Source organism: Condylura cristata, unplaced genomic scaffold (genome assembly GCF_000260355.1).
Source record: "Condylura cristata isolate star-nosed mole 26May11 unplaced genomic scaffold, ConCri1.0 scaffold00016, whole genome shotgun sequence".
Lineage (NCBI taxonomy): Eukaryota > Metazoa > Chordata > Mammalia > Eulipotyphla > Talpidae > Condylura > Condylura cristata.
The window spans coordinates 6,207,312-6,223,202 of NW_004567117.1; the positions used below are offsets into that span (position 1 = coordinate 6,207,312).

At 40.4% G+C, this 15,891-nt stretch overlaps 1 protein-coding gene across 1 annotated transcript in view; it reads left to right on the forward strand.

The window, feature by feature from the left end:
* The window catches only part of LAMA1 (laminin, alpha 1), a 137,846-nt gene that overhangs the window by 85,255 nt on the left and 36,700 nt on the right, over positions 1–15,891 (forward strand). Inside the window, exons 29-39 of the mRNA XM_012725774.1 lie at positions 1,514–1,530; positions 1,888–1,974; positions 2,293–2,486; positions 3,371–3,513; positions 5,142–5,231; positions 8,187–8,298; positions 9,623–9,785; positions 12,767–12,977; positions 13,159–13,275; positions 13,379–13,542; positions 15,691–15,826. Coding sequence (XP_012581228.1) covers positions 1,514–1,530; positions 1,888–1,974; positions 2,293–2,486; positions 3,371–3,513; positions 5,142–5,231; positions 8,187–8,298; positions 9,623–9,785; positions 12,767–12,977; positions 13,159–13,275; positions 13,379–13,542; positions 15,691–15,826 — 1,434 coding nt within the window. The remainder of the gene's footprint in view (positions 1–1,513; positions 1,531–1,887; positions 1,975–2,292; positions 2,487–3,370; positions 3,514–5,141; positions 5,232–8,186; positions 8,299–9,622; positions 9,786–12,766; positions 12,978–13,158; positions 13,276–13,378; positions 13,543–15,690; positions 15,827–15,891) is intronic.

Here is a 15,891-nt window from a genome sequence, read left to right on the forward strand (position 1 = left end):
CCTATGTCCAGATTGCCTAGAGATGAAATGTTGTTAATATTGTAAATAATGATACAAAGATGCCAGTTCGTGTTTAATAAAAGGGAAGGGGCTAGAACTTAGATGTGTTGATGAGGAATGAAGTGCAGAAATACTACCTAGTGGTGGAACTGGACCAGATTCTACCTTCTAATCATGATGCTTGGTTAGAGTTGTCTGAATGCTGAAAAGAACCAGAATTTTTAAGCGGGAATTAGTATGTCTATAGGTTCTCTTTGATTGAAATTGTAGTTTATAAGTAGCATTTTATTATCGCTAAGAATATTTGACAAAGTATTGAATTTGCATAGATCAAATGCCAACTTTTGATACAATCAAAATGAAATTTTCATTTTATTATTTGTTTGAATCTTTTTTCTGTCTCCAAGTAAGTAATCCTTGACAGTGAGCACCCAATAAGAGGTAATCTGTGTATTGTGCATCTAAGAAGCCCTAAAAGAAGTGCTTGGCTTGCTATACATTTTGTATTTCTACTGATGACTTTTTCTTTAGTACTTAAGGGGAAAAAAGTCAGAATGAAGTGGTACTAAACTTTGCACTTATGCTAGAAACTTCTTTTATCTGCCCCAAACCAGATTACTCTCCTGGGTTTTTTCAGTACTTTGCAGGTACCCAGCTGAGCCTCTAGATGGTGTACTGGTAATTTAAAATGTGCAGACACATTCCTTTCAAAAGAAAGGAATTAGCCAAAAGCTGTGTCTATAAATGAGGGAACAAACATCTGAGTGGATTATTAAACCCCCAGGGGCTCCCTCATTTTGCTTCTCAGCATCCATCAGATGACACTTTACATTAGAGCCATTAATTTTCAAATTCTGCCTTCACTCTTGGCATTTCCCTCCTTACTTTTCCACCTTTCTTTTCATTAGTCAGTTACATTTGCCAGCGTCTGCTTCGCTCCCTTCTCACTCTTGCACAGTCATGTTCAGTTGTCCCTAATCACCTTCTTCCGTAATAAGTCAGAGAATTCCTTACTCAACTCAGCACAAGAGCCCTTCACCTGAGAAGCTTTTTGTTTGTGACTAGTGAGTCCCAGTCTGTAAGATGGGACTTGACCTCCCCTGGCTACGAGTGTGTTGTTAAGTGACTTCTGGATGCACACCCATGGTATTACATCTTTGCCTTCTCTTTGCCTGCTAGATTGTATTTCTAAAGGTTTATTTATTTGTGCATACAGAACTGGGGTACAGGCCAGAGGTGCAGGGGAGGTGAGAAGATTCACCAGAGACAGAGTAGGGAGCAGAACAGGCAGATCGATGAAGTACACTGCTGAGGGGAGCAGTGGGCAGGTCAGGAGAGGTCTGCCACACCATGTGGGTCACCTCCCTGGCGGGGATCGAGCTCATGCTGAAGTGGCATTAGTTTCTTAGCGCTGTGCTTTAACTTGCTGTGTCACCAGAGAGGACCCTGCCGCTAGATGTTAAACCCCCAAAAGCTTTTATCCAATTATCTAGTGTAATCACTTAACTTTCAGAACATCATGAACGATCAGTATAATGATTGTATCATTAGAATGATCTGAAGTTGAGGGCCTTCCCTGGTGGCGCAGCGGGCTAAAGCACAGCTCTAAGACACTAAAGCCACTTCTGCATGAGTTCAATCCCCACCTGCCCCAGAGGTGACCACATTGTGCGGCAGACCTCTCCTGACCCTCCCACTGCTCCCCTCAGCAGTGTACTTCGTTGATCTGCCTGTTCTGCTCCCCACTCTGTCTCTGGTGAATCATCTCCCCTCCCTGCACCTCTGGCCTGTACCCCAGTTCTGTATGCACAAATAAATAAATCATTAAAATAAAAAAAGATCTGAAGTTGAATAACTGAAAGTATCAAAATTATGCTTTTCTTCCAGTTTCAGTCCCACCTGTATCTTGGAAGGCGAACATGACTTGCGCTGTGATGCCTGTTTTCTGGGCTATGAAGGACAGTATTGTGAAAGGTGTGTAGTGAAGCTTGCATGGGGCACTTGCTACTCCTTTGATAAGAATTAGACATATTTACAAGGTGATTGAACCTCGTTATCAGTTTGGATGTGCATGATTGATTTAGGGCCTTATTACCTTTCCAAAATAAAATCTCCTTATTAAAGTAGGCAGATGGACTTCCTGTGACCACTTCATCCTCCTTTTTGGAAATAAAGTGCTGATGGAGGTGGAGGTGCCTGGGTTCTTTGCATTTCCTTTGGCAGAATGGTAACAGCCTTGGGCCCTGCTGGTGTCGACGCTGCTGTCTAACCTGCGTGTTTTTCTCCATGTAGGTGTTCCTCAGGCTATCACGGGGACCCTCGAGCACCAGGTGGCACTTGCCAGAGATGCAACTGCAGCCCAAGAGGCTCTGTTCACAGACACTGTGACCAGGGGACGGGACAGTGTGACTGCAGGCCGGGGTTCACCGGGCTCCAGTGTGAGGATTGTGAGCCAAAGCACATTCTGATGGAGAGCTATTGTGTTTGTAGGTATCCCTGCTCTAAATGTTCAAAGCGAGTTTTCCTGTGGTGTCAGAAGGATTGAGAAAGTCCTATTTTAACTCCCTATAGACTGTCATTGTATCTGCTGAATTAAACTTTTCTCTGTGTGTTTCACACAGAGGAAGAAGGTTCTAGAAGAGCAGCATCCATCTCTCTGGCAGCCAGAGCTGCGCAGTAACCCCAACTTTAGAGTTTAGTTGTACAACTATTTCCTCCAGTGGAGCCAAGGGTCCCAAGGGGGAATGCTTTGGGGATCTGCTATTATGTTATTCAGATTTCAGTGACAGTTTCAGTTCTTGGCTTTTGTGGATCCCCCCCGCCACCCCCAGTTCTGATTTATTTTAATAGCGTGCATGTGAGAAAATCATCTTAAGATACCATGGCTTATGAGAGGTTTTTGCTTTTGTCTTTGTGTTTGTTATAAGCAAAAAACACGTCTGTCATTTCCCCTCATGTCTTTCATTTGTACTTGCTGGAATATGTCCTCAAACTCTCTAGAAACATCAGATCAGGCTGAAAGAAAATGCATTTGGAAATTGTTGCCAAACATTCAAGTTAAAGATGAGCAAATGCAAAGTGAAGGTCGGAGCCAAGCCGAGCAGCGGCATGTGGCCAGCCCTGGCCCACTGTGAGGCTATTGTTCATTTCTGTGTGACCCCGTGAGGCTGCCAGTCTCAGCGGGGTCTCGGTTCACCTTCTGAGAGGAGGGACTTAATCCTCCTGCTTCTCCTCCACTACACATTGATGTGAGACTCAAAAGGGTGTGCTTCGTGGGAGCTTGATGTTCTCAGTCCATAAAAAGGCTTCACAGACCCGTGGGGGAAATGTACAGATGAGTTTGCATTAACATAAGCTCTTTTTCTCTTAGCTTGTGATGATGACTGTGTAGGTGTGCTCCTGAGTGACTTGGATCGTATTGGTGATGCCATTATTTCTGTGAACCTCGCTGGTGTTATCCCTGCCCCATATGGACTATTGTCAGAACTGGAAAATTTAACTAAATATCTCCAGGTAGGTGTTGTGACTACAGAGATGGACAGAAATGTGCACTGGAGGCAAAAGTCAGATGGGACAGTAGGAATCATTCTGTCTGTCCTCCCACCGCATTCCCAGTGGCAGCCCTGAGTAGATGTCCAGCCTTCCTTTGAACATGATAGGGACTTCATTCTCCACGGGCTAGTGTGTGTCACTGTAGGGGAGCTCTGACTGCTGTGGGCCGCTGGTTCAACCCCCACGGTTCCTCATTTGCCTTTTGGAACAAGGCAAAATCCGCTCACTTCCCTTTATGACAGAGCTATGGCGAGTTGAATAACTGTCCTCATACAAATAGAGAAAATAAATTGGACAGTGTCTTTCTTTAATGTTGGGATGACCTATTTTCTGTGAATGAATTATTCTTAACTGGAGTTGCAAGGGACAAAGGTTCCAGCTCCCTGGAAGCCTACATAAAAATCTCTGCAGGTAAAGCATAGTTTTATGTTTAGTAAACAAGATTAGGTCCCCCCAAAAGGATAAGAAGTTTAGAAATTGACTTAGTAGAATGCCTTTTACTCTAGTATTTTAAATTAGTATTCTAATTGGAAACAAGTGTGATTCTTAAGTGTTGCCTAATACATTTGAATTTGAGATAATTAACACATTGTATCATGCAGTGATAAGGACAGTCATTCCTGAATGTTTATTTCTTTAAAGTAGTTTTAGACTGAATGTCCCTTAGGTCTGTGCATTTGTGTGTGTGTTAGGGGTGGCGGGGGTGATGTATTGGACTCTGGATGTTTCAGTGGTCTACTCTTGTTAGTTGTGATCTGTAGTAACACTGGCAGTTGAGAAGGATTGGGGACTCTAAGATGTCTTATTTATTTTCATTCATTCTAAGTACAATCAATAAGTACTATTTTCTATCAGTTTGGGCCCCAGGAATATAACTCTGTATCACAGATATAAAAATTTTTAAGTGAGATGAATATTTGATGTAATTTTTAACTATTTCTGAATGACTTGCTCTCATTAAAAATTTTTGTCAATTCCTTTAAATAACATTTTACATATATAAACTATGCAGGAGGATCAGTGTTTACTCTTTACTGTTCATTATTTTTAATACTTATACAGCAACTGTGAGTAAATTACTGAATCCCCCTGATTAAAAATGGAAAAGATATGGCCACTTAGTATATTGTAAGGTTTAGATAAAATCATACAAGTAAGAAAATTAAAAGAACATTGGGGTAAATTGAGCATTTAATTGTTAATAATTATAGAGGTTTTTGTTATTTAATAAATTTACATTTTGGGCTACGAAGGATTCTTAAATAATTTTTGAAGCTGTTGGTAATTATGATTAAAACTGAGCCTCTGAAATAAAAACAGATTTATCCAAGAGTTGCAGCAGTATCAGATGCTGCTCAACACACCAGACTTTAAATTTACATCTGTGTAGGAAATATAATGCAAAGGCAGCAATATGGAAATATTTGGGTATAATCAAAATTTAAGTATTTGTGTAATTTTTAATGCAATTTTAAGGAAGGAAGTTATTTCTGTAAACAAAAGCAGTAATAATAAGCGGTCTTTAGTTCAAAACTAGAAAATTTATTGTGAAGCATTATAATTTATCTTCTTCCTGGCTTTTATTTTAGGAGTCTTTATTAAAAGAAAATACACAAAAAGAACTGGCAAAAAATCAACTTAAAGGTGTTGCAGAACAAATGGATGCTCTGGAAAAAGAGGTAAATTTTTTACACACAATGCCCACTTCCCACCCACGGCCTGTGAGCAGTTGCACTGCAGTCTTCTGAAAGGTTCTCATTCCATTAGTGCAATCTCTTCTTCCTTGCAGCTTCTTATGGCTCAATTGGTTTTAACCTTACCAGGTTCTCTACTGTAGGGACAGAGAGGAAATTTCCCCTCTGGGTTCTTCTTGGATTATTCAAGCAAACAAATTAATATCAGGTTATAGTAGAAAAAATAATCTATAGATGTAGATTATTTTTGTGGGACAAGAAGAGGTTATATCCTGAGTTAAGGGGTGGGATAGGAGCCTGGGGTCTCAAAGAATAGGAGAAGGACTTAAATGACATGAGGAAGAGAGGATGACTCATCTAACAAAACCCAGATACTCAGTGATTAGGTGTTTGTACAGCCACATAGATAGGCTTCTATGTTATAAAGATTACTTCTGGCAAAATTCCTCATCCCTGATAATATCCTAGATTTACATTCTTCTAGCTTATTAAGGGAATAGAAGTTTATCCTAAATCTTTAGGGCCTTGGTTGACCTCATCTCAAAATAACCATGTGACAAAGTGCCATGTTTTGGGAAGGGCCTTTTCTGCACATCTTCATGGTGTCATATGGAAAAGGCTCTTAGCTAATTTCTTTTTTTAAAAAAATGCATTCATTATATCATCCTTTATTTTTGTACAATGTATGCTTTCCCCGTGAAATTCCAACCACCAATTCACTTGTGCACCATCACGATAGTCTCTTGTGCTTTCCCACTCCTGTACTAGGCCTTCTCCCTCCTCTTCCCCTATAGAGTGTCACTGATCTATAGTTGCCTGATGATTTAAAATTTTACTTTATTATAGTTACTTTTATTTTTCTGATTCCTTTTTTGTTTTCTCTACATTCCTCCTACAAGTGAGATCATTCGATATTTTTTCTTTTTATTTCTGGTTTATTTCACTAAATAAACACAGTCTCTTCCAACTCCATCCATATTGCTGCGAAGGGCATGCATTTTATCCTTTTTGATTGCTGAGTAATATTCCATTGTATCACTGCTGCTTAGGGAAGAGTCCAACACTTTCCATTTGCCTCTAACTTTCATCTGTGGATCAAAAAGTGGGTGAAATTAAAAGATCACTAAGGTTTTCTCTTCTGATTTTACAGCAAAGTAGAGCATTGGTGAATGCAGGTGTTAGGCCATCTGCCGATAACAGTGTCACTGGCACAGCTCACTGGGCAGGGTGATTGCAACATGGCTCCTCATTTGTGGTCTGCAGCATTTAGGCTTCAAGTTGTGTGCATCTGATCTGTGCACTTGAAATGACAAGTGTGTTCATTTTGATGTCAGCAGGGAATTATTCTGTTTATCCATTGCCAAATGAATGGTTTTTCCATGAGCTCTAAAAGTATTCCCCTATTCACAAGTAGTAAGGGGAACCTATTATAAAACTCATACATTTTACTTACAGATTTTATGTGTGTGTTCATCTGTGTGTCTGTGTCTCTGTATATGTCTTGTGTTTGTCATGCATGTATGCTATCTCTATCAACATAGTTGATACACACACACATAGTCATGCACCCTAAAAAACTACCAGCTTGGGGCCCTCCCTGGTGGCGCAGTGGGTTAAAGTGCCTCACTAAGAATCAAAAGCTACTTCTGCATGAGTTAGATCCCCGCCTGCCCCGGAGGTGATCCACATGGTGTGGCAGACCACTTCTGACCCACCTGCTGCTCCCCTCAGCAGTATACTTCGTCAATCTGCCTGTTCTGCTCCCCATTCTGTCTCTGGTGAATCCTGTCACCACCCCTGAACCTCTGGCATTTACCCCAGTTCTGTATGCATAAGTAAATAAATAAATCTTTAAAAAAAAAAAAACTATCAGCTTGGCTTTATAGATTGAGAATTCAAGATGACTTGGGAAGAGATTAAGGGTTTGAGTGTGGGCTTTTCGTGCCTGAGTGGATAAACATTTGGCAGGAAGTGGTAAGCTAATGAAAATAAATTCTCTACATATTAAATAAGTTTTCTCTGGGTCACCTTCATTCCTAAAATTACAAACAACTTTCCTTTCACAAATTAAAATATTTTGATAAAAGTAGCAGGTGAGGGCACTCCCTGGTGGCGCAGCGGGTTAAAGCACTGCACTAAAGAAGCTTCAGGCCACTTCTGCATGAGTTCGATCCCCGCCTGCCCCGGAGGAGATCCACATGGCATGGCACACCTCTCCTGACCCGCCTGCTGCTCCCCTCAGCAATGTACCTCATCGATCTGCCTGTTCTGCTCCCCACTCTATCTCTGGTGAATCCTCTCACCCTCCGCATCTCTGGCCTGTACCCCGGTCTGTATAAATAAATAAATTAAAAAAAAAAAAAAAGTAGCAGGTGAGATCAACTGAAGTTTCTGGCCCTGGGCCACCAGCTTCTGAGACATCATCACATTTTATCCTCATAAGGGCCTCAGTAGGTAATTGATGTTAACATCCTTATGTTACTGATGAGTCTAGGAAATGTTACATCCTAGGTCTCCAGGCTGGCCACCTAAAATCCAGTTTGCTTAAATCCATGTTGTTAACTCTTAAACTCATGGTCAATGTATTTTTCAGGGCCAGTATTAAATTATTAAGAGTTACTTTCTATATTCTGTAGAAGTAGGTCCTAAGGTGAATAGGACCTAGTGGGAAGAGAGTCAGTGGGAGAGTTTTATGATAGTCAGTTCTATTGCTTTTAAAAATATAACCACTTTCTTCATGTCAGGTGAGAAGAAAATTATTTCATTAACCACTTGATTAATTTCCAACCTGAGCATGTTACCCTTCACTTATACGATAGTATATATCAGTACTCTATATTCTGGTATATATTTTGTTGCTTAAAAGAGCTAACAACTGAAATACTGAAGTTTGCATATTATTTCAAGCCCAATTAACCTGAAGCCTTTATATTGTATCAGCTCACTAGAGTGTTAACGAGTAGCCAACATGTGTCCAGGGTGACTGAGAGAATCTTCAGCAAGAGTCAAGACCTCATGAAGTTAACTGAGAAATTGCAGCTAAACATCCAAGGTAGTGTGAAGAGTCAAGTTTGGGGAGGGGCCTGGTGCATGGGGGTGGATCTGTGCTTATTGGTAGGAAAAGTTCCTATTTCCTTTTTCAAACATATGAATAGATGTATGTGTCTCACATTGGCCCTCTTGAAACCAAATAGCTCCGTTCTTTGTTAGGGAATCCTGATATGTCTGTCTTGTAGTTTTTTATTGAGTTTTATCTTTTAAAATAACTATTTCCTTTTTTTCACTTTCTGTCTCCATTCTTAAGTACTTACCTTAAAGCCTTGAATATCTCAAATAGATTCAATGCTTCCCCATCTCTTGTGAATTTGTCAGTTGAACACTATTAAGTGCAGCTCAGGGTGCCTGATGACTCCGTGACAAACCACAGCAGAAAATAAAGCTGGGAACTTCACTGGGCGTGTGCATGGGTGGAGGTTGGGGCTGTGCAAGGCAGTACAGACACAGAGAGGGAGGACCTGGCACTGACTTCAGCGACTCACTGCGTGACGTGCCTGCAGGTCCTGGGCTATAGCAGTACTGACTAATCTAAGCCAAAAATGCAGGTTCTGGGAAGCTGGAAGGGGTCTTATTGAAAGAGGCACGTAAGGGACAAGCCCAAGGAAGTAGGAGAGACTGGATCACAAGGGGTACTGGGTGGTCATATTAAAAGCTTTCACTTGCATGGGACCATGGGGCCTGCTCTCCAGGGCATGTGCTGGCATGAGGGACATTGTCAGCCATTTGACCAGAGTGGATGTTGAGGCATCAGTTCCATGGAGCAGCTGAGCTAACCTCTCAACATCATCCCTTTCCCAGAATAGACACCAGAGGAATTTGGGGCTTCAATGTGGTCCCCAAATAATGACCACAATATTAGAGTAATTTGGTCATTACTTAAGTGTGCTATCCTGTATAATCTGGTGTTTAGAATATAAAAAATACAGAATCCATACAAAGCAGGCCTTATATAGTAAAGGAAATTATTAAAACAAATAATATGTTAAAAATATCAAGTGCTGGTGGTTCATGTGCAGTAATATTTAGGTGAGCAATTTCTATGTGCAAATGAATGTCTCTACCAGGGGCAGAAAATACTAACGTAGTCTCAGCCCTCTGTTTGAGGAGTTTATGGTTGATAGGGAAGACCAACATTAAACAAACCAGTTATCCCAAGCCCATTAGCATTTTAATAGAGAATATCAAGTATACACTGAGTGCATGAGCTAATCTTCCCTGGGTAACAGCTGTCCTCATTGAAAAAAAAATTCTGAGTTTTTCCATTTAGGATTCTACACTTTGAAGAGACTTATTAAATGCTTGATGACTTTTCTTCTTAGAACTTATTGAAAAATCAACAAGTCTAGATCAATCTTTGGATGAAGAGTTCCAGCTACCCAGTTCTACTCTTCATAATATGCAAAAAAACATTACATCGCTGCTAGAAATCATACAGAAAAAGCATTTCATGCAGTTGCACCAAAATGCTGCTCTGGAACTCAGGTAAGTTCCTAAATGCCATTCTTGGAACAACCCATCAGAGGCGGGAACTTGAATGCTAAGGGGTAAGACAGCGCATGAGAGGAAGGGAACTGTCCAGGGACCAGAGGGGCCTGTTGTCAAGTACATGAAGAGATGGTCGTCACTTATTCAGATAGACGAAGGCATCAGCAATGGCAACATCTGTCTCTGCTGCTATCAGTGCCATAGGTTTCGTTTCCTCTGTGATCCTGGTTCCATTAGCGTGAACAAGAAAATCTCACACTGTCAGAGAACTACTGTTATAAAGATGAAATATAAAACAAACCCGGGCCCTCCCTGGTGGTGCAGCGGATTAAAGCACAGCACTAAGAAGCTAAAGCCACTTTAGCATGAATGCAATCCCTGCCCTGGAGGAGATCCACATGGCGTGGCAGACCTCTCCTGACCTGCCCACTGCTCCCCTCAGCAGTGTACTTTGTCGATCTGCCTGTTCTGCTCCCCACTCTGTCTCTGGTGAATCCTCTTATCACCCCTATACCTCTGGCCTGCACCCCAGTTCTATGTGCATAAATTAATAAATCTTAAAAAATAAAACACAAAAACAACAAACCCTCATGGAGGAAAATAAAATCAGTAGCTACTACCTATGTTGTCAACTCTAAGACAGATTGGCATCACTTATGCTAAATGAAAAAAGTAAGAACACAAACCCTGTATGATTTAGTTCATTTGTGGGCAATAAAGAAACAGAAACAAACCCTTAGTGCTGACACAGAACAGCGTTTCCTGGAGGAGAAGAAGGGGTTGGTATTGGGTTGGGGGTGCTGGTAAAACAGGTAGTGGGGGCCAGCCATTAGGTTGGTATAGATGATGACTCAACATTTGGAGGTGGGTGTGGTATAAGGTGCACAGCTACTGAGGCAGACTGTATGTCTGAAAACAGTGTAGTGAACCAACATTTTCTCAGTCTAAGAAAAGGTATTTAAATCAAGAAGTGTATCCTATGATGAGATAAGTTTAGGAAGTGCAGTGTCTACTAAGGAGAGATAAATTCTTTTCAACAACTCCTCAAATCTTTGAGTTGCTGAGATGCTTCTGGTTCTCAAAGAGGGGACTGGAGAGTCAGCTTACTTCACCACAGAATCCTTTTCATGTGGCTTGCTTGACAGTTTTGGGGACTCTAGAGCTGTGGGGAAATACAATTCAAGAAACAGTCCTAATTGAAGCTAATTGAGGGCTGAGACTACTTTAGCATTTTCTGCCTCTGGCATCGACTTTTATTTGCACATAGAAATTGCTCACCTAAATATTACTGCACGTGAACCACCAGCACTTGAAGTCCTAATTGAAGCCGTCTGTAGCAAGAAGCTAGTGAAGCACATTGAGGGTATTTTTTTTCTTTTTAATCTTTCTCAAGCTATTGAGAGTTATCATTTTTTAAAAAAGATTTATTTATTTATTCATACAGAACTGGGGTACAGGCGCAGGTGCAGTGAGAGGATTCACCAGAGACAGAGAGGGGAGCAGAACAGGCAGATCAATGAAGTACCCTGCTGAGGGGAGCAGTGGAAGTGTCAGGAGAGGTCTGCTGCACTATGCGGATTACCTCTAGGGCTGGGGATTGAACTCATGCTGAAGTGGCTTTAGCTTCTTAGTGCTGTGCTTTAACCTGCTGAGTCACCAGGGAGGGCCTGAGTATTATTTTATCAGCTCATTGCATAGATGAAAATTTGACCTGTTTAAAAATTTTTTAGAGATCTCTTATTTAATGAGTGATAGATTCATGCTCAGACATTTAATCTGTTACCTGTATCATGATGCAGCATCTTACTAGCATTAAAAACTGCAAACATTTTCATGCACTCCCCATGTTCTATTGATGTCGCATTTCAAATACATATCCTTAGAAAACATATTTTTAAGCCTCAGGGAAATGATGTCTGTGAAAGCTAAGGTGATTTGCAAGGTAATTTCCATGAATTTTTTTCAAAGTTCTCCTTTCCATGAATTTCTTTAAAGATTTTATTTATTTATGCATGTAGAACTGGGGTACAGGCCAGAGGTGCAGAGGTGGTGAGAGGATTCATCAGAGACAGAGTGGGGAGCAGAACAGGCAGAGTGAGGAAGTATGCTGCTGAGGGGAGCAGTGGAAGGGTCAGGAGAGGTCTGCCGTGCCATGTGGGTCACCTCCCTGGCCGGGTATTGAACTTGTACTGAAGCAGCTGCACCAGTTTCACAGTACTGTGCTTGTTAACCCATTGTGCCACCAGGGAGGGCCCTCCATGAATTTTTCACAAAGTTCTCTGGAAAAATTAAAGCAAAAAGTTAGTGGGATATGGTCAACCACTGCAAAGATTTGTAGTAGGAAGATGTTATTCATCTTTGAATCTTTAACTCCAGTGATGATTTAAATAAGGAACTTGAGAGCATAAGAGCATATTTATCAAATTATAGGGAAAAAAAAAGTCTTTTGATTCCGGAAAGCTTGTTTTTAATCAGTGGGACAACTTATATAGCTTTTTGCCTACTTGGATTTGAAAGTTTCCCAAAAAGGAACAAATTGCCAAACTAACTCTTAAGTAGCTTTATATGATGAAAGGCCCTTTCATCATATAAATACTTTGGTGATTTCACAGAAAATGACTTAAACGGTCTCCTTCTTTCATTAGTATTTTATCTTAGTATGTTAAAAAGATTGTAGTTACCATAATTCACAGATTGTAGTCCAAACTTCCTGAATCTAGATTCAACGGAGAGATTTCCTTTTAGTCCATTACCGAGATATGTTAGGACGTTTGGGAATCAAGATCATTTGTGAAAGATAAAGCTTAAATCTACCGCATTATAGCTGTCTTAGAAAAATTATTTGCCTCTTACGAGGTTATGTCTTGCCTCTAATGATTTCAAGAAGAAACCTAGATAGGGATATGTAAAATCTCCCCCCACTTTCATTCAGTGCCTGCCGTCCACTTTCTTATTATGTGACCGATCTGTTTTTTTAGTGCTGCTGAAGATTTACTGTCACAGATTCAGAAAAATTACCAGGAGCCACAGGAAGAGTTGGTAGTATTAAAAGAAGCAGCAAGCAGCCTCCTTTCAAAACACCACAAGGAACTGCAGGCAGCAAGAGACCTAGTGAGAGAAGCAGAGGCGAAGACACTGGAGAGCAGCCGCCTGCTGCTCATCGTCAGTGCCAGCCTGAGGGAATTCAGGGTGGGTCTTAACTACTCCTTTCTCCCTTCCTGGCCACCCATCCACTTTTGGAGCTGATCCTATTCATAGCGTCATTAAAAATGAGTCCTGAGTACTAACTTGGGCACTTAGCATGAGGCACTGGCATTTGAGAGGCTGACTTGCTTTTATAAAGTGTCCTTAAAGGTGATTTTTGTGACAGGATAAAAAGCTGCATGTTCAAGAAGAACAAAACTTGACTTCAACTCTTGTCACCAAAGGGAGAGCATGGTTAGAGGCTGCCACTAAAGGTGCAGACGCTACTCAAGATGCTCTAGCAGTAAGTACAACTCAGTTTCCAAAGAATCTTCACACAACTCATACATATGCATGCATTTGCTAAATGATGTAAATGTATTCACCACTTTCATTTCTTTTTGTAGCAGTTGGAGAATCACCGGGATGAGCTACTTTTGTGGACTGCAAAACTCAGGCAACATGTGGATGACCTGGTTATGCAGATGGTCAAAAGAAGAGCACTTGACCTTGTCTACAGGGCTGAGGACCATGCAGCTGAGCTCCAGAGACTTGCAGACTCTCTGGACAGGTGAGAGCTCACCTTGGGGATTTTTCCAAGGTGATGGTCATTGGTGAGAGAGATTAAGAGTGGTTATTTTGTTCTCTCTGTTGAGTTACTCTTCTTTTGGCTGAAAGTGAGATTATTTATTTTATTTACATGGCAAGGAGGAGCTCCCTCCATGCCTGGTAACATAACTGACCATTCACATATATGTATGATGGGGTAATGTAAATTGAACTGGATGGGATTTTGAAAAAAAAAAAAAACTCTGATACCAAACTACCAAGATCTCACTAAATATCTGTCAAGGGCTGTGTAATTATTAGATTTCTTTGGACAGAAAGAAAAACATTCTTTTCTTTGTATACCCTGTCTTTTTGAAGCTTATGACTTGTGCAAGGATAGGGACTTTATACATAGTCTATGCATGTAAATGAAGACATGTTGTACTCTGTCCCAACTTCTAAAAGAAATCACCCCATTTAGTTTCTACTGTTTGAAGGTATACCATTATAATTATTTAACTTATATTTTTGGATGCTTGTTAAATAGGTCCTCAGGTTGTTAAAAGTAGCTTTAACCAAGAAGCACAGAATCAGGCCAGGGATTCCCAAACTCATTTGCACATTAGAACACCTGGAAGACTTCTGAAATACTAATGTCTTTGAGTCTTTGTCTTCTCCTGACCCCCCTCTGAAACATTGTAATGTCATTGGTCTGAGATGTGACCTGCACTTTGGAATTGTTTTAAAGGTCCCATGTTGCCAAATGTTTAGTAAATGAGGAAACCTGTATTTAAGGTCCTATCAATAATTTACAAAATATCATAAGTTATTGATAAATTTATTAACAATTTGATAAATTTAATTATTATCAAGTATGGGTAGAAAAAAGGGTTGAAGATACTGCTTGGGTGTGCTTTTTGGAGGTGGTAAAAGTGCATATCTTTCCATTTTGAGGAATGGTGTCATAAAAAAAATAGATCACACAGTGAAAACAATTAAAAGTGACATGATAGAGGAATATTACATAAATTATGTGCTGAATTGAGCACTTTTGCCTATATATGACACAGGAACCAGTGCTGGGAAATGAAATTAGATACTCAGTTAGCTTTCTCTTTTCATCATCTTTTATTATTTCCCAAATGATAAACTATTTTCTGACTCCATACACAGCTAGAATAAAATCTTCATGACTTAAGGTGAGTAATAAAGGCAGTTTGGTAAGATTGAGAAAGTTACATGGCATTATCTATTATTTATAAATCACAAAATATTGTCAGTTGAGTAGTAACAAGGAATTACTGGTGGTGACTGGTTGGGGAATTAACCAGCACCAAAGCTTAATAAGAAAAGGAGTGAATTATTTGGCAGGCAAAGATGTGTCAATTGTCAGTTTCATTTTCAAGATAGAGTGAGCTAGATAAAATTGCACTATTTCCAGCTGGCACATTCATACATGATTTGCCCATTTGTAAGAATCAAGTTTAGATGATTGAAATATTACCTGATCCTCCCTCAAAATCACAAGTGAGGCCCTCTCTGGTGGAGCAACGGGTTAAAGCACAGTACTGCAAGCTGGCCACGACCTGCCTCAGTGAATGTTCAACCCCCAGCCCTGGAGGTCTGGTGTGGCAGACCTCTCCTGACCTACCCGCTGCTCTGCTCAACAGTGTACTTCATCAATCTGCCTGCTCTGCTCCCCACTCTGTCTCTCACTGCCCCTGTGCCTCTGGCTTGTGACCCAGCTCTATATGTATAAATAAATTAATCTTTAAAAAAATTTTTTTCAAGTGAATGTCATCAAATTGGCATATACCATTGAGGACTAAGAGTCTGCGTCATAACATATACTTGCGAAGTCTTTTTGAAAATTAGCAAGTGCAGTGCTGGAAAGATTATAGCCAAACACAGACTGTGGCTTGTATACAGAGTGCTTGAACACTGATCAAAGATCAAAGAATGTTAATGGCTCCTGGTAGAAACTGATGAATAGTTGGTTTAAAAAATGAAAAAGAGCAATAGTCTCTTATTTGGGTATTAATTAGCAGTTCTGAGTGTTATTTTGAAATGGCTGCTGCTTCTCAAAGATTATTTTTGGATGGACTTTTATGATTAGTGGGCAAATTCAGTTTAGTATATTGTAACAGCTTTCAATATGCTGATTTCTTAGTGGCCTCAGAAATGTTAGACACGTGTCCCTGAATGCCACCAGTGCCACCCATGTCCATTCCGACATTCATAATTTGATTGAAGAATCAGAAAAACTGGCCAAAGATGCTCTCTGTACTGTGACTGAGGAGAATCTGGTAAGAAATGCTCTGTGGACTTTAGTATGAACCTTCCTTTTTCCAGGCATCAGGAGAGATATTCC